General features: G+C 42.0%; 1 protein-coding gene across 1 annotated transcript; it reads right to left on the reverse strand.

The window, feature by feature from the left end:
- ano6 (anoctamin 6) lies at positions 1-24,562 on the reverse strand. Its single transcript, XM_015958264.3, has 20 exons — positions 24,350-24,562; positions 18,088-18,158; positions 17,455-17,592; positions 13,470-13,535; positions 13,110-13,397; positions 12,896-13,009; positions 11,111-11,226; positions 10,887-11,021; positions 7,563-7,665; positions 7,375-7,435; positions 7,127-7,272; positions 6,881-6,958; positions 3,960-4,191; positions 3,702-3,871; positions 3,532-3,629; positions 3,312-3,442; positions 1,258-1,463; positions 941-1,143; positions 541-646; positions 1-443 (listed from the first exon to the last, which is right to left on the reverse strand). Exons 1-20 carry the CDS (start codon positions 24,423-24,425, stop codon positions 225-227), a joined length of 2,757 nt encoding a protein of 918 aa, XP_015813750.1. The 5' UTR covers positions 24,426-24,562; the 3' UTR covers positions 1-224.
- Between the last annotated feature and the right edge of the window lie 106 nt (positions 24,563-24,668).

Below are 24,668 nucleotides of genomic sequence, written 5' to 3' on the forward strand. Positions count from 1 at the left end.
TATTCCCAGAAAATAATAGGACACACAGATGTCAATGCACACTTATTCCAAACCCCACTAAGGGAATAAAAAAACAAAAACAAAAAAATAGTGATTAAAAATGTGGTTTCTCCATCCTTCAGACCGTTTAAGCAGATTTTTGTGTGCAACAAAGACCTAATAATAGTAATAATAGGCATAATGTATAAAGCCTAGATGGCTTTGATGGCCGTTGTGTGATTTTGTCAGCAATCATCATCTTCCTCTTCATTTGTCACTATTGATTCTTCATTAGCTGTAGTCCCGTCTGCAGGTGGTACCGAGCGTTTGGTCATCAGCTTCAGCTTGGTCTCGTGGAGGATGACTTGGGTCAGGTACTTCTCCCGTTTGATTTGTTCTTTGACAGCGTACGGGACATCTGGGATGACGTAGGCCAAGATGAACTTGGTAAAGTAAACAATGTGCTGTAAGGCAGGGGGGAAAAAAGAGAAAACAGAAACATTTTAAACTTTAGAAAAATAATTTATGAAAAAAAAATGGGAGAAAAAATTTTCTTCTCACCTCTACGACAATTATAAAAGCCATTTTGGCCGCAATCACGTGCCAGTAGAGCATGTTGTGCTCGTACTGCCGGGGGTGTCCAGGAGGAAATCGATAGTCTCGGTATCTGTAAAGAAAAATGTTTTAGAAACAGACGGCTTTGTAGGTTTTAAGAAAAATTAATTTCAGGTACAGCGTGTTTAAAAATCCAGCAAGTGTATGCCTGCAAGCTGAGCTTATACCTTAAATCATTTTCGGTTTATGCATTTATTTATATAGGAACTGGGATGTTTATCAACTCTAAGATATAAAAAAGTGGATTTCTGCACATTTTCTAATAATGATAATAAAGAGCTTTTTTAAAAATCAAAACCAAACTACAACAAAATGCGTTGGTCCCATTAAAATACAAAACGTGTACCTGCAGAAGGTGATGTTCTGAGGTTCTTCGTTTACAATTCCTATTGAAGTGTTGTGGAAATCGTTGATATTAAAGTAAGAGAGTGAATTGTTGATGAATCCCTGCATGGAGTGGTTATTATGATCCCCATATGGGTAAACAGAAAAAGACCAGTAGTAGACCAGTCGTGGGATCATGTCGGACGTAAAAGCAATGATCATGGCCTATTGAGACAACAACAGAATTCTACTGTGAGTAAAAAAGCCAGAAAACTGTTTATGGAAACATTCAGATCTAAAAATAAATTATCTGATACAGAATTGAAAAAAACAGCTGACATTTGTTGCAACAGCCAAGATGGCGACTCCTTGGAGGATGGGCTGCCACGCCCCGATGTCCTGGCACTTCTCTGGCACTATACGGCGAAACTGAGTGACGAATTTCCAAGCATCGACCCGAATCTCAAGCAGGTTGTTGAGCAGAGCCAGAGCCGGGGCCAGAGGAAAGGAGGCCACAAACAGGGTCACAAAGCCAAACTGGATCACTGCAAGAAACAACATGTTATTTAGTAAACCAGATTTTAGCTGTTTTCATAGCTGGGTTCAGATTTACAGCTGCAAACATGGCCCCATCTTTCCACCGGCCGTGAAAGCAGCCCCGTAACATAATAGCCGCGTCTCACCCGCGAGCTCATTCCCAACCGAGAGCAATTATGACACGGAACGGGAGCGAAAGCGTTCCACACAGCTGATCCCGGGATGTCACGGGAGGGCTGCAACACCAGGAGAAAGGCAGCTGCATGTTTATGTTTATGTATTTAGCAGACGCTTTTGTCCAAAGCGACTTACAAGTGATAATCGGCATGTTGCCCTTGAGGCTAACAACAACAATAACAACAACTTGACATCAGTCATGGAGAGGAGGGAACAAAGGAGTGGACGGTAGAGAGGGGGGATGGGTGCAGGGAGGGTGCTAGTTAAGAAGACGCTCTCTGAAGAGCAGGGTCTTCAGGAGTTTCTTGAAAATTGAAAAGGAAGCCACTGTTCTGGTAGTGCTTGGAAGGTCATTCCACATTTGTGGAACGATGCATGAGAAAAGTCTGGATTGTCCTGAGCATGGTGTAGGCACTGCTAGCCGACAATCCTGTGATAACAGGAGCGGCCGGGCCGAGACGTAAGCCTTTGCAAGAGGATTCAGGTAGATGGGAGCCGTACCATCTCGGACTTTGTATGCTAGTGTTAGCAATTTGAATTTGATGCGTGCTGCTAGCGGTAGCCAGTGGAGCTCAATGAACAGAGGGGTGACGTGTGCTCTTTTAGGCTGATTGAAGACCAGATGCACCACTGCGTTCTGGACCATTTGAAGAGGTCTCACAGTACTGCCTGGAAGACCAGTTAGAAGAGCATTGCAGTAATCGAGGCGGGAGATGACAGTAGATTGCACCAGGAGCTGGTTGGCATGTTGTGTTAGGTATGGTCTGATCTTTCGTATGTTATACAGCGCAAAGCGGCATGAACGAGCAACAGAGGCAACATGATCTTTAAAGGTCAAGTGTTCATCAATACCAACACCCAGATTTCTAACTGCCTTTGAAGCAGCCAGAGATGGGAAGTCATTTTGGATTGAGATATTGTGCTGTATGGATGGTTTTGCTGGGATGACATGTTGATCAGTTTTAGAGAGGTTGAGTTGGAGATGATGAGATTTCATCCATTTTGATATGCCAGAGAGACAGTTTGATATTCGTGCAGAGACAGTGTGGTCGTCCGGTGGAAATGGCAGATAGAGCTGGGTGTCGTCTGCGTAGCAGTGGTAGGAGAAGCCATGGGATCGAATGATCTCACCCAGTGAGGTGGTGTATATGGCAAAGAGAAGAGGTTCTAGTACAGAGCCCTGGCGGACTCCTGTGGCAAGATGGTGCACAGTAGAGGATTGTCCAAGCCAAGATACACTGAATGATCATCCTGTGAGGTACGATTCAAACCAGGCATGTGCATCTGCATGTATCAAAAAAGGTATGTGGTTTCTTTTTTGTTCTGTTTACATCGGCTACAGGGGTTTTAACAGAAAATTACATGTTTACCTGCATGTGCCTTTTATTTTGAAAGTTTCCTGATGTTTTCCACTGCTTTTGTGTTTGACTTACTGTCTGGCACGATCTAAACTGTGGAGTTTGACGTGATTTGGAAGCGTAGCACGTAAAAAATAGATTCAAAACATAATGATAGCAGCCCTTCACTTCTGGGGCTCGTCCAAAACGTTACACCTGGCTTCTGGTGGAAAGGAACTCACCCATTACAACGGTGGATAAAAGCCTCGTAGAATGTTTCATGATGCTTTCACGTGCAGTGAAAAGACGGGGTCGGTCTTTATTGATACAAATACATCTTACCCATCTCAAGGTACTCATAGAACAGTCCCAGCTTTGACATGGCCTGGAGCTTGTAGTCCTGTTCCCAGCGTGGAGTCACCTTCTCTGCAGCCCGACCACAGCAAAGGCGAGACATATGATTCTTAAGCCACCTGTGGAGAAACGTTTCAGTAAGACATCTTTGAAGCTCTTTCTTCACTGTTTTACAATCTATAAGGAAAAGGCTCTTGTAACTCCGTACGGTAGCAGGACTTCCTGAATGTTGTTCAAGATGGCTTTCCCACCCATGATGATGGAGAGCTGAGTGGTCAGTTCAATCAGACATCCACCTGGATCACACTGTAGAAGCAAAACCCACAGGTAAACAAATAAGTGCATTTAAGCATCCTAGGGCTTTGAAACAGGCAGCACCTCTTCGTTCCGGTATTTTCCCAAGAGATAAACGGGAGCGCCGGGATGGCCGACTGCTTTTCCTTTCACAAAGGCAATGTAGAAGCAGGAGGAGTAGTAGTTAACAAACTGGAACAAGAACATCTTCAGGGTCAAGCTGTTTTCGTAGTCGGTTCTGGTCCGAGGCAGCTCTGTTCGTCAGAGGGGAAAAGTTTAGAGGTCAACGACTCCACGTTCTACTCAGAAGAGAACCAAAGAACAAGCGCAGCTCAAACCCACCGAAGTCTGTGATCCAGATGGCGACTCGCTCATAGAGAATATTGAGGATCATGATAACAACAAAGCTGATGAGGGAAGCTGTGACAGATGTGGCCATCTGAGGAGTCACGTACTCCTTTATCGGCTCAAAATTCTTCAGTTCGTCTGTGTTTCGGAGTTTAATTGATAAGGCGAAGAAGACGGCCAGCCGGTACACTATGATGGCCACAATGGAAGCCAGGATCAGCATAATCTACAGGATAAGACACATTTAACACTTTTAGTATAGACTTTTTAGGACATTTTGTGAAAATTAAGGGTGTGGCTCAGATGGGCTTGTTTCAGGAACTAGCAGATTGCAACATCCGAGGAGAGCTTTCACGACAGGATTTGAAGATTAATTTCCTGATATCTGGCCTCAGATTGGGTAACAGCAACGCAACACTGCCTCTAACTGTTTGGTCTGCAAAGTAATGAAATCTTGTTCATTCAACACATATGATTATTTAGACTTTTAAGCTGTGAAGTTATTTATAATTCCAGATGACTTTCCTCAAATTAGTGTGACAGTGTGAGCGTCCAGTCACAATGTCCCGATTGATCATGCGCCCTGGCTACTTGGCCAAGGGGATGTCCCTTTGGCTGACTGGTTAGCGCGTGTGACTCTCACCCGGGAGTCTGGGGATCGAATCCCGCCCGGGCCCTCGTTTCTCCACCTTGCCACATTTGGCGTTGTCCGCAGGAACCATGTAGTACTGTCAAGTAGGTCCATGGATGTGAAGTTTGTGGCACCCTGCGCAGGAGCACGAGGATGTGCTTGTGGAAAGAGGGCGGAAGATGTGACAGTGTGAGCGTCTTGTCACAGTGTCTCGACTGATCATGCGCCCTGGCTACTTGGTCAAGGGGATGTCCCTTTGGCTGACTGGTTAGCGCGCGTGTCTCTCACCCGGGAGTCTGGGGATCGAATCCCACCCGGGCCCTCGTTTCTCCACCTTGCCACATTAGGAATGCTGAAGTCTGACTTTAGGCAGTGATTGCAGGACCTTTGCAGGAGACCTTGACAGTTTTGCTATGTCTTCTTGTATGCAAACAAGCACTGAGCAGAACTTTCTGGATTTGGAGGACAGATAGCTAGTGGGTTTAGATAGTGGGTTTATGTCTGTAGATGAAAGGTTATCTTGTGTCCATTAGATGGTGAAAAATTGACCACAAGGATACGTAACAGCAACGTTGATGTTTTATCTCTTCAAATACCACAAACCTGGAGGAGTTCTGCTATGTGGTGGATTAGCCAATGCTAAATGTTAGCTTCTACTAGCCCAGACGTTCTCTGCTGTTTCCTGGATGCTAAAACAACAACAGCCTTCTCCGTCGCAAGTCAAGATGGGTGAGTCCATGCATGTTAAGTGACAGTGTGACATAGTCAGTTAGGGATGTCCCGATTAGGTTTTTTTGCCCTCGAGTCCGAGTCCGAATCATTTGATTTTGAGAATCTGCCGATACCGAGTCCCGATCCGATACTTTCGATACATAAAAATAAATAAAGAAAAGGAAGAAACAGTTCCAGAATGTTCCTTATTTTTTATTTTATTACCTTTTTATTTTAATTTTTAACAACAGATCACTTCTGTGAGGTAGCTTGAACAATCAAGTAAAAATAACAAATTCTTCACTTCTGGACTTTATTGCAAATATGAAAAGTCTAATATAAAAACAGATAGCACTTCAACTTAAAATACCTGGCTGGGGTCTATTTTGCCTCGGCCCCCAAAATGCTTAGATACGTCCCTGGGCGTGGGACGGCGTTTTGAAGATGATCTGAATTGTATCAACTATATAAATACTACATGATGATAAATTACTGCTTTATACAGGTACAAACGTGTAGTGGGGTAAATCTACCTACATTTTATTTTTTTAAGAACTTTGTTTTGTTTTCTTGGTTTTTATTTCCCCATCTTCCTGTCCCGTCTGTCTCTGATCTTCCTGCATCTCCCAGTCCTCCAGAAAACCTCCTGCCTGCTTCCTTCTTTTTCACCTCACAAGTAACTTTTTAACTAGCAGATCAAATTGATCTATTGACCGCAAAAACAGCAGAGTGTGCGCCATGCTGCCCGGCTGCCTCAGTGATGAGCGCTGCAGCGCGAGCGCGTCCACACGTCATGCTCAAATACAGACAAAACTTACCAGAGAGAAAATGAACAGACACGAATAACTGTGTGTTGATTGCATATTTTTGGTGACACCACTTAGAAACTTCGTGTTCGTGTGCAGAACGCAGCTGGAGTTCATGAATAACCAGTGGTCTGCCTGCTGCTCTGCTCAAAAGAATCCCTGCTACTCTGAGTCCATATAAATAATATAATATAGGTAGAAACTGGATCTTTTTTGTGCTCCTTCTGGGTGTGTAAGTTAAGGGCATCAGGGGAGCCTGACAACCTTTAGGAGAACCAAGTTGCTCTCCTGTAATTTGAACTCGGTATCCAACTCCGGATGGGGGCTTGGATCGGGAAGTAAAGCCCGAGTTCCGATGAGTCTGAAACCACGTGATCGGGGCCGATTTCCGATCATGTGATCGGATCAGGACGTCCCTACTGTCGGTCATTTCAATCAGAAGCTAATGCAGGAGATAGGTTTAGGAGGCAGTTTTCATGTTCAGCCTGCATGAAAAATGCAGAGTGATGGATTATAATCAGAAAATGTTTTTTTCAGTGATCCACACCTTTAAATACTACAGGGAGTTAAAAATAATGGGATAAATAACAATAATCTTCAATCAGGTTCTCTGTGTTTTGCAAAAAATAAGTCTTATCAAATCTTTAACCTTATTATTGCCTTTAGGCAAATAAATAAATAAAGAAAGAAAGAAAGAAAGAAGCTGGAGGTACAGAAACCAAAAAAAAGAAAAGCGACTTAAAAAAAACTGAACAGGAATCTCTTACCCAAAACAGGACTGTTCCAATTCCGATGGACACCCGAATGCATCGCCCACAGGCTGTGTAGGGAACCTTTTCTTTCACCTGCAGCGAAAACAAACACTTCAAAACACTGAACCATAACTACAACGTGCTAATGCAAGGTTACTTTTGAGTGTTATATATAAATATGCTTTTTAATACAATATTGACATTTCATACAGTTTTCCATCAGATTTATCATTAGTTGAACATGCAGGGTGTGTTCTCTACCCCTGTGATGGGGTTTTTCCTCTCATAAATACACTTGGCTTCATATTCTGGGCGAGGTGGCTCTTCCTGCTCCAGAAACTCCACAGTGTCCCAGTCGTACTCCAACTCCGCCTGGTAGCGCTTCCAAAACTCCAGGAACAAAGTGACTACAGGAAGAAGAAACAAAACAAACTGTGAGAGACAGAAGGAAACACTATACGTAGCTTCTTCTATTTATAGATTTGCCAGACTGAAGCTGTGGGACTCACCCCAGACGGACATGAAAACAGCAAACACTAAAGTTCCAAAGTTGTCAAATATGCAAAGCTTCTAAAAAAGGAGAAGAAAAAAAAAACTTGAGGATTCACGAGATAAAAAAGCATCTAACCATACTTTGCAGAATTAGATGAAAGACAATCAGAATAATTTTTTTTCTTGTAACAAACACTAAGTTCACCTTTGAGGTGTCACAGGTGCTGTTTAACATCCAGTATTTGCAGAGGTCACACTGAGGACACATGACAATCTTTCCTCCGATCTCTGGGTCACACACCTCTTTGCTGAAGAATTTAAACACATAACAGGATGAGGAATGGAGGGAGGACGTTGTCGAGTTACAGCAGTGTAAACAACACAAGTCAATGACAGAAAAGGCTCATGTAGGTTTTAGTTTGTTTTATTTACAACTTTTCACCAGACAGCTTTTCTGAGACGAGTCACACCCTCTTCGGGGGTATCTCCCTAACATTTGCAGAATGTGTTTATTTTAGTTTAAAAATGAGTGTGTGTTCTTGGAAAGGTTGTCGTCACAAAGGTGGCACAAATTTTTCACTTTGCCAGAGGCGAACATAAAACTAACCTTTTTCTGGTCTTAATCATTCTGGTTCTCTTTGAAAGTGAAAAAAAAAATGAATCAAACAGATTTTGAGAGTACTGATCGAATCCACATTTCCTGTGAAACAAATGACTCATTCCAGATGTCTGATTGAAGAGAAAGATGCATTTGAACAAAAACAGCTTCCTTCCTGCAAAATTAAGTCTGAGGTGCTTTTTATCAGCCGCTGATTGTTGTTGGTGGTTGTCTGTCTAGATGACCTGCATAAGCTACGACCAAAATGCCTTTAAAGCTGTTTAATAATGTCAACATAAAACTTATTTAGGAAAAAAAAAGTCTCACACATTTTATGACATAACAGAAGCTTCCGCTTATTTGTGTTTCTCAAAAAACAAACAACAAAAAAAACAGATTTTCATTACATAATTACAACTAACATCACAGTCTGAATCAGGAACTTGCAGTGTTGGGAGTAATGCGGTATAAAAGTAATTAATTACTGTAATGCATTGCTTTTTGTTGTAATGTGGTAATGTAAGGCATTACAGGGAAAGAAAATGGTAATATTTACTCGGTACGTTGTCAGTAACGCGGTAATTACAATGCATTTTTAAACCCAGAATCAAGATGTGGGTTTCCTAAAAATTCTAATTGCGGGAAGCCTGAAAAAGATCCAGTATCTACATATATTACGTCATTTATGGACTCAGCTTTGCGGGCATTCTATGAGCAGAGAGGACGCAGCGGTAACGGCTCAAATACTCCAACTGCGTCCTGCGCACGGCCGCTGTTATATTCACAAAATCGCTCCACCAAAACAAAGTCATTCGTCAGCGATAGTTTATATCAGCCCATATTCTCTGGTACTTCATGTAATTTTCAGCTGAGTTCATAATCTGTGACCCAGTGATTTCAACTCATTGCTGCTGGAGCGCAGCACATATTAAGCTTTTTTTTTTGCGTTCGGTTGATTCCTTTGGCTGATTAGTCAGAAAGTAGGAAATTTAGTTTACAGTTTTTCTGGAAGACAGAGAAAACATGCAGTATGCAGGAAGGTTAGAGAGAGAAAGGGCAGGAAATTATTCAAATAAAATCAAGAAAACAAAATATAAATGCTTGAAAAGAAAAAAAGTAGGTAGACTTATCCCCAATAGACATTTTTACCAGTGAAAAGCAATAATATATAAGCATTTAATATTTATACATGTGATAGAATCAGATCACCCCAGAAGTCAGTCCCACATCCAGGGCCGTATCAAGGCATTTGAGGACCAAGGCAAGTATAGGCTTGGAGCCCCCACCACCTCACTCCCTGATCAGTTAATATAAGATGGCAGCGTGCTGAGAGTAAAGATTGTTGTTGCTTTTATTTAATAAACAATCATTTTAAAGCACTGTTATTATATCTGACTGTTTTTAACAGCAACCCTAGCTCAGACACCACATCACCTTCCACATATATGTCATGAGCTCACTGAGCGTCACATTACCAAATTCATACTGAATTTGTTTTGGTGAAAGTAACTTAGAATAATGCAAAAGTAGTGTAATGCCTTACATTTTAAAATCAGTAATATTGTAATGTAATGAATTACTTTAAAATGAGGGTAACAAGTAATAAATAATACATTACAGTTTTGAAGTAACTTGCCCAACACTGGGAACTTGATATGAGCAACTGAAAGTTAGAAAAAGTATGTTATGGTTCAGAGTAGGGATGTCCCGATCAGGTTTTTTTGCCCTCCAGTCCGAGTCATTTGATTTTGAGAATCTGCCGATACTGAGTCCCGATCCGATACTTTCGATACATAAAAAAAGAAAAGAAAAGGAAGAAACAGTTCCAGAATGTTCCTAATTTATTATTTAATTACCTTTTTATTTTAATTTTTAACAACAGATCACTTCTGTGAGGTAGCCTGAACAATCAAGTAAAAATAACATAAATTCTTCACTTTTGGACTTTATTGCAGATATAAAAAGTCTAATATAAAAACAGATAGCACTTCAACTTAAAATACCTGGCTGGGGTCTATTTTGCCTCGGCCCCGAAAATGCTTAGATACGTCCCTGGGCGTGGGACAGCGTTTTGAAGATGATCTAAATTCTATCAACTATATAAATACTACATGCTGATAAATTACTGCTTTATACAGGTACAAACGTGTAGTGGGATAAATCTACCTAAATTTTATTTTTTAAGAACTTTGTTTTGTTTTCTTGGTTTTTATTTTGCCATCTTCCTGTCCTGTCTGTCTCTGATCTTCCTGCATCTCCCAGTCCTCCAGAAAACCTCCTGCCTGCTTCCTTCTTTTTCACCTCACAAGTAACTTTTTAACTAGCAGATCAAATTGATCTATTGACCGCTAAAAGAGCGGAGTGTGCACTGCAGCGGGGGCAGCGCGAGCGCGTCCACGCGTCATTCTCAAATTCAGACAGAACTTAACAGAGAGAAAATGAACAGACACAAATGACTGTGTGTTAATTTTATATTTTTTGGTGACACTTAGAAACTTAGAAAAATGTTACTGTGGCCGTGTGCAGGACACAGCTGGAGTTCATGAATAATCAGCGGTCTACCTGCCGCTCTCTGCATCTCTGCTCAAAAGAATCCTCACTACTCTGAGTCCATATAAATAGCATAATATGGGTAGAAACTGGATCTTTTCTGTGCTCCTTCTGGGTGTTTAAGTTAAGGGCATCAGGGGAGCCTGACAACCTTTAAGGAGAACCAAGTTGCTCTCCTGTAATTTGAACCCAGTATCCAACTCCGGATCGGGGCTTGGATCAGGAAGTAAAGCCTAAGTTCCGATGAGTCTGAAACCACGTGATCGGGGCCGATTTCCGATCATGTGATCGGATCAGGACAACCCTAGTTCAGAGTATTTTATTTTCTACAGCATTCAGCCTATTTAACCCCACATACAATTCCTGATTTTTTCATGATACCTCCATGTGCTAGTTTCTTGAGTTCGATATCCATAAAAGAAACAGGCCAGTCCCACAGCAGCGGCCAGAGCCAGCATAAAAGTGTAGAAACCCAACCAGGCAAAGTAAATGCCGATCTTCTCACCAAAGTACTTCCTAAAGTAAAAGTAAGATGACACAGAACTTAATGCACGTCTTCATTAATGCCACATTTATGTGAGGAGGTTAATAAACGGTTTGCACACCTTATGAGGTCAAACGGCTGCACTTTGTAGAAGTTCTTGGGATGAGCCCATTCTTCATAGAGCAGAAGCCTCTCATTAGGACAGCCTTCTTCCTGAGACCTGACATTAAACCTGCACTTGAGTAGCAAAAACAACAGCATTATGCATTTTACAGCAAGATTATCAGCTGATTTTTCACCTGATCCTCCCATCTGGATATTCTTAAAGGTGGGGTCTGAGATGTTTTTCTGGAGTATTTTTGGCAAATTGATTGAAATGCTTGTTACATACCAATGGCAACCAATAAATTTGATGTTTTGTCCGAATATTAATCATTTTAATCACCTCTCTGAAATGTATAATCCTGGATAACCCTCATCTAATCATTGTGGATGTCCCATTCTTAAAGATTTTATAGTTATTCATCTATCAAACCAACCATCCGTCCCACTTCTGTGAATGGTAAATGGTCTGTATTTATAAATGGCACCTTCTAGAGTCCTAGAACATGTCTTCTTTTGATTGACCAGTCTTCATCCTCATCACGTATCAGAGGCTACCAGATTCCTCCTACAATCCCAGGGGCTATGTAAGGGTTCTTCGTTTCATTATTTCCCCCGCTGGAGCTACCTGCACTCTTGTAGAATATGGTCTGCTGCCTGTAGGTCCTAGATTCAATCAGCCGGTCAGTTACCACTTAGCGCTCTGATTTACGCGTCTGGGTCTCACTGACACGCTACATTCCTTCTCGCTGGCATCAGAAATCCTCTCGGCCTTTCTGTCTCTGAAAACAACTTGACAGTCAGTGCGTTTACATGCACATCAAGTCGACCTACAGCAAGAAACTGGGAGCCTTTATCCTAGTTTACATGTACGCTGGAAAACCCAACTCTCAAACGAAGTGCTACTCCACTACAGTAGGTGGCGACGTGATTTCTTCCGGTTAGCCTATAGCAACACAAATAATAAACAAATGCTGACGATAGTGAAGCCGATGAAGTATAAACAGGATATGTACAATGACCGAAGGAATGGACAACAACAATAGAACAGCTTATTTGGTACATACTTTACGGTTGGTATGGAGGCTCCATGGCTGTTACGTTGGTGTCTTACGTAAAATATACGGCCGAAAAAGGTGACAACAACAGGTGGAAAATATAAGATAACGTTGTTTTAAAGTTTTTTTTACAATATCTGTTGTGTTTGGTCTCACACCATTTTCAGCAACCATCAGATCCTGTGACTTTATGGGCGGAGTCTGAAGACAGGGGGTCTGACCTTTGAATTTTTTTTTTCAAAATGTGGCTTGCTTCACCGACAAGAATAAAATCTCATACCCCATCTTTAAGAACACACCTGATTACAGTAATGGCTCTAAACATGATCTTATCAGATATTCCTACAGTGTGTGGTGTGTTAAGAGCATTCTTTTCCGCTCTAAAGCGTGTCTGGACCACTCTGATCGTAAATAAGGCACATTAAACATGTTTAGTCTGAGGACGAACATAGGGGCAGCTGGTTGGAATGTCAGACCGCAAAGTGACAGTAGCATGTGCGCCCTCTGCCATGTTTGTTCACTCCAAAGGGCCCGTTTGATCTCGAGAGGTTTTTGCTACATTCCCAGTATAATCTGTGAATGTTTGTGTGTAGTTTCTGCGCACCACACACTGCAAGACCAAAACTGTTATATACTTGATTTTTTTTATCAACACATGTATGGTCTGTTATGTTTTGAAATTGGTCAAATTTTCAATTCTGCCATCTTAAAATCCCTAATATTGGTGAATAAAGCAGGAAACTTACATCATGAAGGGGATAGGCAGCTTTGTATATTCCACTATCCAGCAGTTTGTTGATGCCAAACTTCTTGATGTTTCCTCGTATTTCATAAGGGGCGCTGCTCAGGATGTAAAATGCCTGAGAGAAGAAGGAAAATATTAACTCTTAAGACCCATTAAGACCTGTCCTTAAAAATACAGGCCTTCTAAACCAACTGTAAAAGCCGGTTGCAACTTGCCATCCGGCTCCTCATGGATGGTGTGAAGAAGTGATCTTTGTCTTTGATATGGAAGTATTCCTGACGGTCTCTCTCGAAGGGCGCAGTGAAGAACTCGGGTTCTTTTCTTATCAGGTCTTCATTGGGATAGAAGTGCTTGGTGAAACAGGAGATACAGTCCCACATGGATGGGCGGGAGGCCATGTCGTTAGGCTGGATGGGGACTTTGATGTGCAGGACCTCGGCATAGGTGCACAGCACCTTCCACGGCATGTGGACTTTTACAAACACAACTCCCTCATCCACTACCTGCAGAGTAGTGGAGTAAGAGATCAGTTTAAGTGGGAAAAGCGGGAGGAGATTAAAAGGACTACCACTTACAGACTTTACAGCTTCCAGCTCCATGCCCATATTCATCAGACTGGCTTCAAAGTACTCTCGTCGCCTCTGCAGAGAAACCAGAAAATATTCAATGAGCTATAAGTTTAGACATGAATTTCTCATGATTCTTTTTTACAAGCTCGAAAAAAGTACAGCTATGGCCAAACAAGTATCACATTTCACTGTACTAAACCTTCATATTGTCATGGTCCGTGGTGAGCTGACTGCCTGTAACCTGGCTTTCTCCTCTGAGCATTGTTTCCACAGGTGGGTGTGTCTGAGAGCTCCCAGCTGCAGCTGATCTCCTCAAGGCCCAGGGGATTTAAGGAGCAGTGCGACACTTCACCACGCCGGATGATTACTCTGTTTGGGTAGCTCTAGCCTCAACCTGACCTTGATACTTGTATTTGTGCTCTTGTTAACCTGTTGCCTGAAAACCCCTTAATGCCCTCTCCTGCTCTCCTCCAGGTTCATCTTAATCCCTCACCAGCTCCAGAACAAACCCCGATCTCAGTCTACCTGACACACTGCTTCATCCCCTGGCCGCCCGTTCTCAGCCGCTCACCTACCAACAGCCATTCCTGCTTCTCCACCTCTGGACAACCAATACCTTACCTTTTGGATCTCCTCAGCTCACCCGGACCAGACAATCCTTCCTGTACCGTTACCACTACCAAGTAACAGTAAGACCAGTCTTCAGATAAGTTCCCATTTGTTTTCCGCCTTATATTCACTCTGTCGCCCTCCTTAGAATCTCATCCTGGATTCCTGCTGCCAGTCCTGCATCTCGTCGGTTCCCGTCTCTTACATGTCTCCTTATTAGTAATAAAAGCCTTTTTACTTACATTCCTGCTCTCCGTGTTGTGATTCTGCATGTCGTGGGTCAAGAAATTGCCACCCACCATGACACATATAACCAGATAAAAGTCCCATTGAGATCAAGACCTCTTTCACAAAGGTGACCTGGACAGCTAATTAAAAAATGCACATGCTTTTTCCTTAAAAACAAAAATAAAATAAAAAATTTTGTAAATATGCCAAAAAAAAAACTGATCATGTTTTTATTTGAGCTATTTAAAAAAAATTAAAGGCAACACTCGTTTAATCAACATTAAGAGTGGTCTCTAGTAGGAATGAATGCTTTGTAAGTCATATTGGGGGGGGGGGGGGGGGCAAAAGAGTGCAACAGGAAGTGAGCCACATCACAGCTGAGCTTCAGACGGCAGGTTTTGGAGTCTTATTTCCTCACATTTGTACCTCTCGCCTCGAATTGGATAACAGCAACGCGATTCTACCACTGACTTGCAACATTTTTCAGTGGAATGTGAAAGTTTAGGCAGCCTTGTTAATCTGCGTAATCGTTAAAAACTTTTAAGCTAAATACATCATATAGGAGGCACACACAGTGATATTTGAGAAGTGAAGCAAAGTTCATAGGATTTCAGAAAGTGTGCAATAATTGTTTTTAAACAAAATTAGGCAGTTGTGTAAAATTCCCAGTCCCTGCACTGGCCACACAGCCCCACAGCATGATGGAACCACCAGCATGTTTTACTGTAGGTAGCAGGTGTTTTTCTTAGAATGCTGTGTTCTCTTTCCTCCTTAACGCCCCTTGTTATGCCCAAATAACTCAGTTTTAGTTTCATCAGTCCAAATGTGCTTTAGCATTCCTCAAGCAGCTCAGTTTGTGCTGAAAAGCTTCCTCTGCATCACTTTCACATGCAGCATCTCCTTGTGTAAAGTGCGCTGAATAGTTGAACAATGCACAGCGACTCCATCTGCAGCAGGATGATGTTGTAGGTCTTTGGTGCTGGTCTGTGGGTTGACTTTGACTGTTCTGAACATTTTTCACTTCTGTTTATCCCAAAGTTTTCTTGATCTGCCACTTTGAGCCTTAACTTGAACTGTGGTTTTCCATTTCCTCAATTTGATCCTAACTGGTGAAACAGACAGCCAAAATCTCTGAGACAGCTTTCTGGATCCTTCCCCTAAACCTTGATGGTGAACAATTTTTGTTTCATCTCATCTGAGAGTTGTCGTGAGAGCCCCATGTTGCTACTCTTCAGAGAATATTAAAAAAGGAGGGAAACTTACAATTGCCCCCCTTAATACTCTTTCTCCTAACTGTAGTTAGGAGTTGTGTATGGAGGTCAAGGGTCACCGAGCTTACCAAACCAATTTTGAGTTCCAATAATTACAACAGTGCCCAAATGTATGCACCTGCTAATTTTTTTTAAACAATTACTGCACACTTTCTGTAAATCCTACAAACTTAGTTTCACTTCTCAAATATCCCCGTGTGTGTCTCCTCTATGATGTATTTAACTGAAACATTTTATCTTAACAACTAACAATTTATACAGGAAAATCATGAAGATTAACAAGGCTGCCAAAACTTTTGCATCACACTGTATCTCCACAAATAACACACGCCTGGAGGAGTTCTGCTGTGCGGTGGAGTTGCTAATGATAACCGTTAGCTTCTACTAGCCGAGACATTCTCTGCTGTTTCCTGGGCACCAAACCAGCCTTCCCTGTCGTGAATCAAGATGGGTGAGATCATGAATGTTAGGTGAAAGTGTGACGTAGATCTATCAGGTTTTTTTTAATCCTAGCCTAAACTAATGCAGGAGATAGGTGTAGGAGACGATTTTCATGTTCAGCCTGCATGAAAAACTCGGCATGATTATAATCAGAAATGAGGTTTTTTTAATTGGTTTATCAGTTTTCCACACCTTTAAGATGATTGTTTTGTATAAAGCAGACTTTCTGGGTGAGCTAAGTATTTAACGTATCCATAACAACATATTTACGAGGACCAGAAGTCCCATTGTTGTCGCTCCCTTTTGTTTCAGCAGATGTTTCCAGGAAAAACAGGGAAATAACTCTTTTTTTCACATTCACTAACAAGGCATACAAATTAAACAAGAACAACTAAGTTTGCATTATTTTACTGAAGGTTCCGCTCCACCTTCCACAACCACACGTGTTTATCAGCTGATGGAAGATGTGTAACTTCTGTTGGACAGAGCAAAGGGAGTGTCTGGTGCAGCTCAGTCCTCTGAGGATTTAGTTTGGTTTGGGATTATTGTGAAACATGAAATTCCTCAGCTTCAGAGGATCTGCTCTCGGGAATCGTGACTGACTTTATTAATCAGGTATTCCAAGGAACTCCTTTAAACAGGCTGAACAGCTTTGTGGCTTGTTGCAGTTGACACTCAATACTTCCGGTCGGCGTTGTGAAATTACACAACAGCTTTCGTGGAAAAATTCAAATGAAGAATGTTGTGGAAAAAAAAGTCACGTGGATGACTGATTTACTAAACAAACCAGGGGCCAGAGTTTCAGTTCTCACTTGTTCCTTTGCTGTAAAGTTGTTCCACACACCATGTTGCACAAACAGATCTGTAAGCCTATTGTGAAAAACACCTGAACACACCTGGACGAGCCTGTTTCTCGGTATTATGTTGAGTTAATTTTGTCTTTTTTTTCCATTTTTGTTCCATTAATGAAGTGACTGGTTCCCAGTGCACTTCACAAAGTTCTGACCGTTCTTTATCTTAACTCATTCCATAACACAGCACAGCTTAAAGCCATGGGAAGTCCTTGGTACACATTCACAAGTGAATAAGTGAAGGACATCCTGGTGGAAATAAAAACACCCTTTACAAATACCCAAGAGCCAATCGTGTGTCGGAGCACCGAAGCTCATCTTTTCATCAAGTATTTATGAAAAAAAAATTAAAAACCTAATAATTTGCTGTTTAGCATTTGTCTTGTTTGCATCTTATGTCCTTATTTAAATTTAAAAAGTTTATACACCATTTTTCATTAATAAACCACTATACTCCATATTTAAGAGACAAGGAGTCTCATGAATCCCTGATTTAAAGCTATTATATCAAACAGTTCACAGGTAGCTGGGATCTATAGTTGTGCTCTAAGTATTCTTGTAATGACTACACTTTAATAAGAGGCAACCCACCTTATGCCTTTGGATTTGGTGCCTCTTCTCGTACTCCTTCCTCTCCCTTATTTCCTCATCTTCATACACCAGAATGAAATCAATCCTCCTCACACCGTCGTTGAAAAATAAGGAGTCGGATTTGTCATTATACTCCACCTGTGGGCAAAAGCAAAGCTTAGACGGTAGGTCCACAGCATGAAACTCATACTGCGCTTCCTCCATAATGTTGTACATGCTGCAGCAATCGTTTCTAAAGCCCCAGAGAAGAGATCCTGGTATATATGTATATGTACACACTGTCCCTCACAGGCTCCTTATATCCATGGTGTTGGCTATTAGGAAGAAATGGGAAGAGTCAACAAACACCAGGATACCCGCCCTTCATCTCCCTCCCTCCTTTCCTCTCCACACAATGAGATTTGTGGCATAATGAGGCATGAAAGTCCTAATAACATTAGTAAACATTTTTGTTCTGCTTTCTGCTCATGAAACACAAAAACAAAAGAGGAATCTATTGTTAGCATTCATTAAACTAATAGAACTTTGTTTGCTTAACCAACACACACACACACACACACACACACACACACACACACACACACACACACACACACACACTGAGTTTACATTTGATTAATTATAGTTTTTCACCTGAACTGTTGGGTTCACTTTCCGCATTTCTTTAATAGAGTGATATGTGGGTAAGAACTCCTCAGGATAGACTGTGAAAGACAAAAAACAAGGTTATAAACATAATAGTAAGATTAAATAAGTAAATAAACAAATAAACTAAATGTTAGTTAATCATCTCCTGTTATGTGGAGTCGAGAAATGAGAAAATGTTGCTGTAATCAACAGGGAAGATCTGCAATGATAGAATAACGGAGTATGGAAATTAACATTATTTACAGTTTACATTAAAATTTAGATTACAATTTACTCTGCTGGGTTTTGGGTTATTTTTTCTTTATATTTCTCTGTTTAATCTAAAAACAGATTTTAAAAACACATAAAGCAGTTATTTAAATTCAATTCAATTCAAAAATACTTTATTAATCCCAGAGGGAAATTGATTGCTGTAGTAGCTCAGAATAATAATAATAATCAAGTCATCAAAGAGTTATTGTATATTACAATGGCTGTTGGCAGGAAGGATCTCCAGTAGCGGTCAGTGTTGCAGCCAAACTGAAGAAGCTTCTGACTGAAGACACTTCCATTGTCGGACAGTCTTGTGAAGAGAATGCTCAGGGTTGTCCATAATTTTCTTGATTCTCTGGAGAATCCGTCTTTGCATCATCTCCTCCAGCGGTTCCACAGTCATCCCCAGAACAAAACCAGCCTTTTTTATTAGGCTGTTGAACCTTTTCAGGTCCCTGCTTCTGATGCTACTACCGCAACAGACGATGGCTGAAGAGATTACACTCTCAACAACAGACTTGTAGATGTGCAGCATCTTGCTACAGACATTGAAGGACCTAAGCATCCTCAAGAAGTGCAGTCAGCGGTGTCCCTTCTTGTAAACGGCTTTGCTGTTCTTTCTCCAGTCCAGTCTGTTGTCCAGGTGAACTCCAAGGTATTTGTATTCCTCAACCACCTCCACTTCTTCTCCCATGATGGAAACAGTGTTTGACTCCACCCTGTTTCTTCTGAAGTCTAAAATCATCTCCGTTGTTTTGTTCACGTTCAAGGTCAGATGATTGTTTCCACACCATGCAACAAAGCGCTCCACCAGCTCTCTGTACTCAGCTTCCTGTCCATCTCTGATACACCCGACAACTGCAGTCATCTGAGTATTTCTGTAGATGACAGGTCACTGATTTGTACTGGAAGTCTGAGGTGTACAGGGTGAAAAGGAATGGTGAGAGTACAGTCCCCTGTGGTGCTCCAATGTTACTGATCGCCTGGTTTGAAGTGCAGTTCTTCAGCCTCACAAACTGTGGTCTGTTTGTCAGGTAGTCTTCAATCCAGGCGATAGTTGAGGCCCCCACCTGTGTCTTCTGGGGTTTCTGGCAAAGTACATCAGGCTGGATTGTGTTAAATGCACTGGAGAAATCAAAAGAACATGACCCTCACAGTGTTGCCTGCTTTGTCCAGATGACAGTGGGTTGGTTGAAGCAGCTGGATGATGGCATCTTCAGCTCCAACTCCATGGTGATAAGTAAACTGCAGCGGGTCCTGATATGTCCTATTTTGCTTATTCAAGTGGACCAACAGGAGTCTCTCCAGGACCTTCATGATGTGGGATGTGAGGGCAACCGGTCTGTAGTCGTCATTGACTGATGGAAGAGTTTTCTTTGGAACTGGAACAAGGCAGGATGTCTTCCAAAGGACTGGAACCTTCTCCTGGGCCAGGCTGAGGTTGAAGAGGTGCTGCAGAATCCCACAGAGCTGCTCTGCACAGGCCTTCAGTGCTCTGGGGCTGACACCATCTGTACCTGCAGCCTTGTTCCCGTTCAGTCTCTCCAGCTGCCTCTTCACCTGACTTCTACAGACAGATAGGAGGGAGGTAAATGGGGAAGCAGCATCTCCTGACTTGGCTAAAGACAGATTTATAGAACCAGAAGAGTCCATGACTGTGTTAGAGGACAAAAGAGCTGGGGTGTGACAGGAAAATGTTGGATCAGAGGAGGATGGGATGTCTGATTGGCTGGGGACAGGCGAGGAGGATGCTGGGTTTGTTCCTGAACTGAACCAATTGAAGAACTTGTTCAGTTCATTGGCTGTGTCCAGACTGCCATCTGTGCAATCCTTCCTCTGCTTGAAGCCTGTGATCTTCTTCATCCCTGACTAGACATCTCTGATATTGTTTCTCTGTAGTTTGTTCTCCAGCTTCTTCCTGTATGCCTTCTTGCTGTCTCTGATCTTGATCTTCAGTTACTTCTGTATACTCCTCAATAATTCCCTGTCTCCCTCCTTGAAGGCTCTTTTTTTCTCATTTAGAAGATTCTTCAGTTCACTGGTGATCCAGGGTTTGTTATTAGCGAAGCATCTCATGGGTATGATGTTGTCCACACAGAAGTTTATATAGTCAGTGACACATCCAGTCATGGCACTGATGTCCTCTTCATATCCTTGGCAGAGAGTCATCCAATCTGTGATCTCAAAACAACCCTGCAGGGCTTCTTCAGCATCCTGTGGCCATTTTCTCATGGTTCTTCTTGTCACATGCCTCTGAACAAGTGGTTTGTATTCTGAGCAGAGAAAAACAAGATTGTGATCTGATTGTCCCGGAGGAGGTCTTGTTTTGGATGTGTATGCATTCTTTACATTTGCATAACACAAATCCAATGTCTTGTTTTCTCTGGTGGAGCAGCTGACAAAATGTTGAAATGTTGGAAGTGTAGCAGAGAGCGAGGCATGATTAAAATCACCAGATATAGCCACAAATGCATTGGGGTGCTGGGTTTGTAGCTTAGCGACAATGGAACTGATGGCATCACATGCATTTTCAACAATGACTGAAGGTGGAATATAAACGGTTGCCAAGACAACACTGGTGAACTCTCTTGTCAAATAATATGGGCGACAACTTACTGCCAAGAGTTCAACATCTGGGCTGCAGAGACGACATTTCACTGAAACATGACCTGGATGGCACCATCTGTTGTTGACAAGCACTGCCACTCCATCTCCTTTTCTTTTCCTGCTCCTCTTCAGATCCCTGTCTGCTCGTACAGTCAGGAATCCTGGCAGAGAGACGCTGAAATCGGGGATATGGTCCTGCAGCCACGTCTCAAACAAATAACACTGCACTGCCAATATTCTGGCTGAGTCCTTGAAAGGGCTTGGAGTTCATCCATCTTGTTGGCCAGTAATCTCACATTGCCCATTATGATCAATGGAAGAGATGGTTTGATTTTTTTCTTTCATCTGTATGTCTCTGTTTTCCTCCCACTTTGCACCCACGCTTCTTGCGTTTTAGCTCATTTGGGATTTGTGGCTTCAGTTGAGGTATTATTTCAGTCTTTCCCATGCTAATCAGCTGCTCCCGATTGTAAACCAGCTTGTTGTTATGGTTACACATCATAACAAATGCTCAAAAAGTGAAAAAAGTGAAAAAATAGCAGTAAAAATCCTCTAAGCTTCACAGCACCAGAAACAGAAAAGTAAAATGTCCAAAAAATACCGTTTTTCTTGAGAAACCAGAAGAAAAAATGTCCAAAAAAAGGCAAAACTTACATATAGTCAACAGAGCTACTCCAACAAGCAGCCACCCAGAACAGCGCAGTTGTGGAATATTTTACCTCTCTTGGGGGAAAAACTGACTTTTAAAATGTGACAAAAATTTTATAAGTTCATGTTTATAATCTGGGAGGATGTCTCAACAAAAAATAAATAAAATGCCAATTTAAAATTATTGCACAACTTTGGCCTGCCAATACAGAATTTTCTGATTTACTTTAAAGTCATAAAATGACCAGATTAAGATTATTGAATTCAGATTACATTGAAAATTATGATTCAGGCAGTAAAGGTTTCTTGTTTCTTGCTCAGCAGTTTTTTGCTCTATACCCTTAGGGGGATCCTGGAGGGTGCGTGGGAATTTGCCCAACCAATCTACATATGTTTTGTGGATTTGGAGAAGATGTTTGACCGCGTCCCTCGGGGGGGGGGGGGGGGGGGGGGCATGTGGGGGGTACTCTGGGAGTAGGGGGTACCAAGCCCTCTGATACAGGCTGTTAGGTCTCTGTATGACCGGTGTCAGAGCTTGGTCCGCATTGCTGACAGTAAGTTGAGCTCATTTCCGGTGAGAGTTGGACTCAGCCGGATCTGTTTTGGTGACCTAAGGATCAGGTTTCTGCTTTTTGCAGATGGTGTGGTCCTGTTGGCTTCATTAGAACATGATCTCCAGCTTTCACTGGAGCGGTTCGCAACCAAGTGTGAAGCAGCTGGGATGAGAATCAGCTCCTCTAAATCTGAAACAATGGTCTTGAATTGGAAAAGGGGAGAATGCCTTCTCCAGGTCAGGGATGAGGTCCTGCCCCAAGTGGAGGGGTCTTGTTCACGAATGAGGGAAAGCTGCAGTGTGAGATCGACAGGTGGATTGGTGCTGCATCTGCAGTGATGCGGGCGTTCTGTCATGGTGAAGAGAGAGCTGAACCGGAATGCAAAGCTCTTGATTTACCGGTCGATCTAGGTTCCTACTCTCACAAGAGGCTGAAATGAGTTTTCTCTACAGTGTGGCTGGGCTGGAGATAGGGCGAGAAGCTTGGTCATTTGGGAGGGGCTCGGGCTCGGACCCTTTGCTCCTCCACATCGAGAGGAGCCAGTTGAGGTGGATGCCTCCCTGGTGAGGATTTCCCAGCACTTCCAACCAAGAAAAGACCTAAATGAAAACCCAGGACATGCTGGAGTCTCTCATCTGGCCAGGGAAAGCCTTAGGATTTCCCCGGAGGAGCTGTGGCTGGATAGAGGGAAGTCTGGGCCTCTCTGCCACGGTGAATGGAAGTCTAACCAGGAACAGATGTTGTTTTCAAAACACGCTTCATAGTAACATGCTGGGAAACTAACTGTAGAATAAATCATCAAATAGAAGAAATAAAAATGTCCATTAAAAAAAAACATCTCTAGCAAAGCCAGTTTAAACATATTTTACATTTTATTGATGTGTTTCAACCAGTGACTGTGGTTTCAACTCGTCTATTTTGTGACAATATCGTCAGATTGCCCACCACACCGACATCTTCCACACTTATCTCCACAATCTCAAAGCATAAAATAAACAACACGAAACAAAGTGGAAGCAACAGCTATGAGCTGCTGCAGCAATGTAACCCGCCAACTGTGTGCCAACTTCCTTTTAGAGAACATCCTCCACAGACTTTCTTACAAAGTGGTGAAGGCCGGAGTAACTAAACAGGAAAATAATGCATTGTTTTTGTCAGGTACCTCCTATAGGCTGCACAAGACCACTGTGAATTGTATAGGTTAAGTTTAATATGAGCAACAAATAACAGGAAGTGCTTTTTTCGCACAAACCTCTTCCTCTAAAATTAAGCTATGTGGACACCAGAGAAATAGCAATTTCCTGACCTCCTCTGACTACATTTTGCACAAAATAAGACTCCTGATTGTTGATTTTAGGTGGGAACCCCAAAAACGGGTTTATAGTGATAAAAAAATCTGGAGAAACCAGAACAAAAATGAATGAAATACAGTAAAATCTCCTGATTATCCTAATGTAACGAAGTGGAACCAGACTATAACTGCACTACAGGATCAGAAGTGCATTAATGTTTAATTACAATGGAAGAACATATGTATTAAACAGAGATCAGACACGCCCTCATGGTTCAGTATGGTTACAATCACATCTAGTAATAAAATGCAGACGTTTCTTTCTCCCACGCTTGGTTTAAAGCAGGTGAAGCATGTCAGTGCAGAAGATTGTCTGCTGGAATCTTAAAAATCCAAATAAGAAAAGTGTTGACAAAAGAAATCACTCCCTGTTTCTTTGTAGTTTCTTGGAAGAGACACGGCTTGTTTGCATACTAATTAAAGGTGAATTAGAATGTGAGATTAATGTTTTTAAGTGTTAACCGACTGGCCTGGTCTGATCCAAGGATTTTGGACGTTGCACCACAGCTGCATGCAACAGTTTGCATAGTTTGAATATTTAAATGTTGAGGTCCTTTTTCTTTCTTTTTTTAACCATTCAGCTGGTTAAAAATTCAAGTTTGATCTTCTGTTTAATATGTACAACATTAAATATGGGGGGGTGGGGGGGTGGGGGTTCGGGGGTAAAAATGTAACTCGACTGACTAGCCAGAGTAGGAAACTTTACACAGAGGGATGGATGAAAAGAGAAATCCCACGTGACCGCGGGGATAAAGCCTAACAGGACTTCCACATCTGGACTAAAAACAGACAAACAAAAAAAAATACAGTTTGCGAAATAGACAATCGCTCTCACCAACTTCATCTTCTATCATGCCCAACTTTGCATTTTCTAGTTCGTCAATGTCGGACTCCATCTCAATGTCGTCCATCGTCCTTAGTAACGTCAGGGGTCTCAGGCGTCGCCAGGAGGAAAAAGGAAAATAAACGTACGTTATTGCGGTGCCCCATACATTCCTGCTTTATTTCAACACAGAGCTGAGTTTGAACAAGAAAAGCGTGTTCAAGTCGGGGCTTGAGAAAATGGAACTGGTGCGGGTGGAGTTGGAGACAACAAAGTAGGAGGAGGAAACATGACAGTTGATAATAATTTTGTGATGTCGGGTGAAATATTT

Source organism: Nothobranchius furzeri, chromosome 1 (genome assembly GCF_043380555.1).
Source record: "Nothobranchius furzeri strain GRZ-AD chromosome 1, NfurGRZ-RIMD1, whole genome shotgun sequence".
Classification (NCBI taxonomy): domain Eukaryota; kingdom Metazoa; phylum Chordata; class Actinopteri; order Cyprinodontiformes; family Nothobranchiidae; genus Nothobranchius; species Nothobranchius furzeri.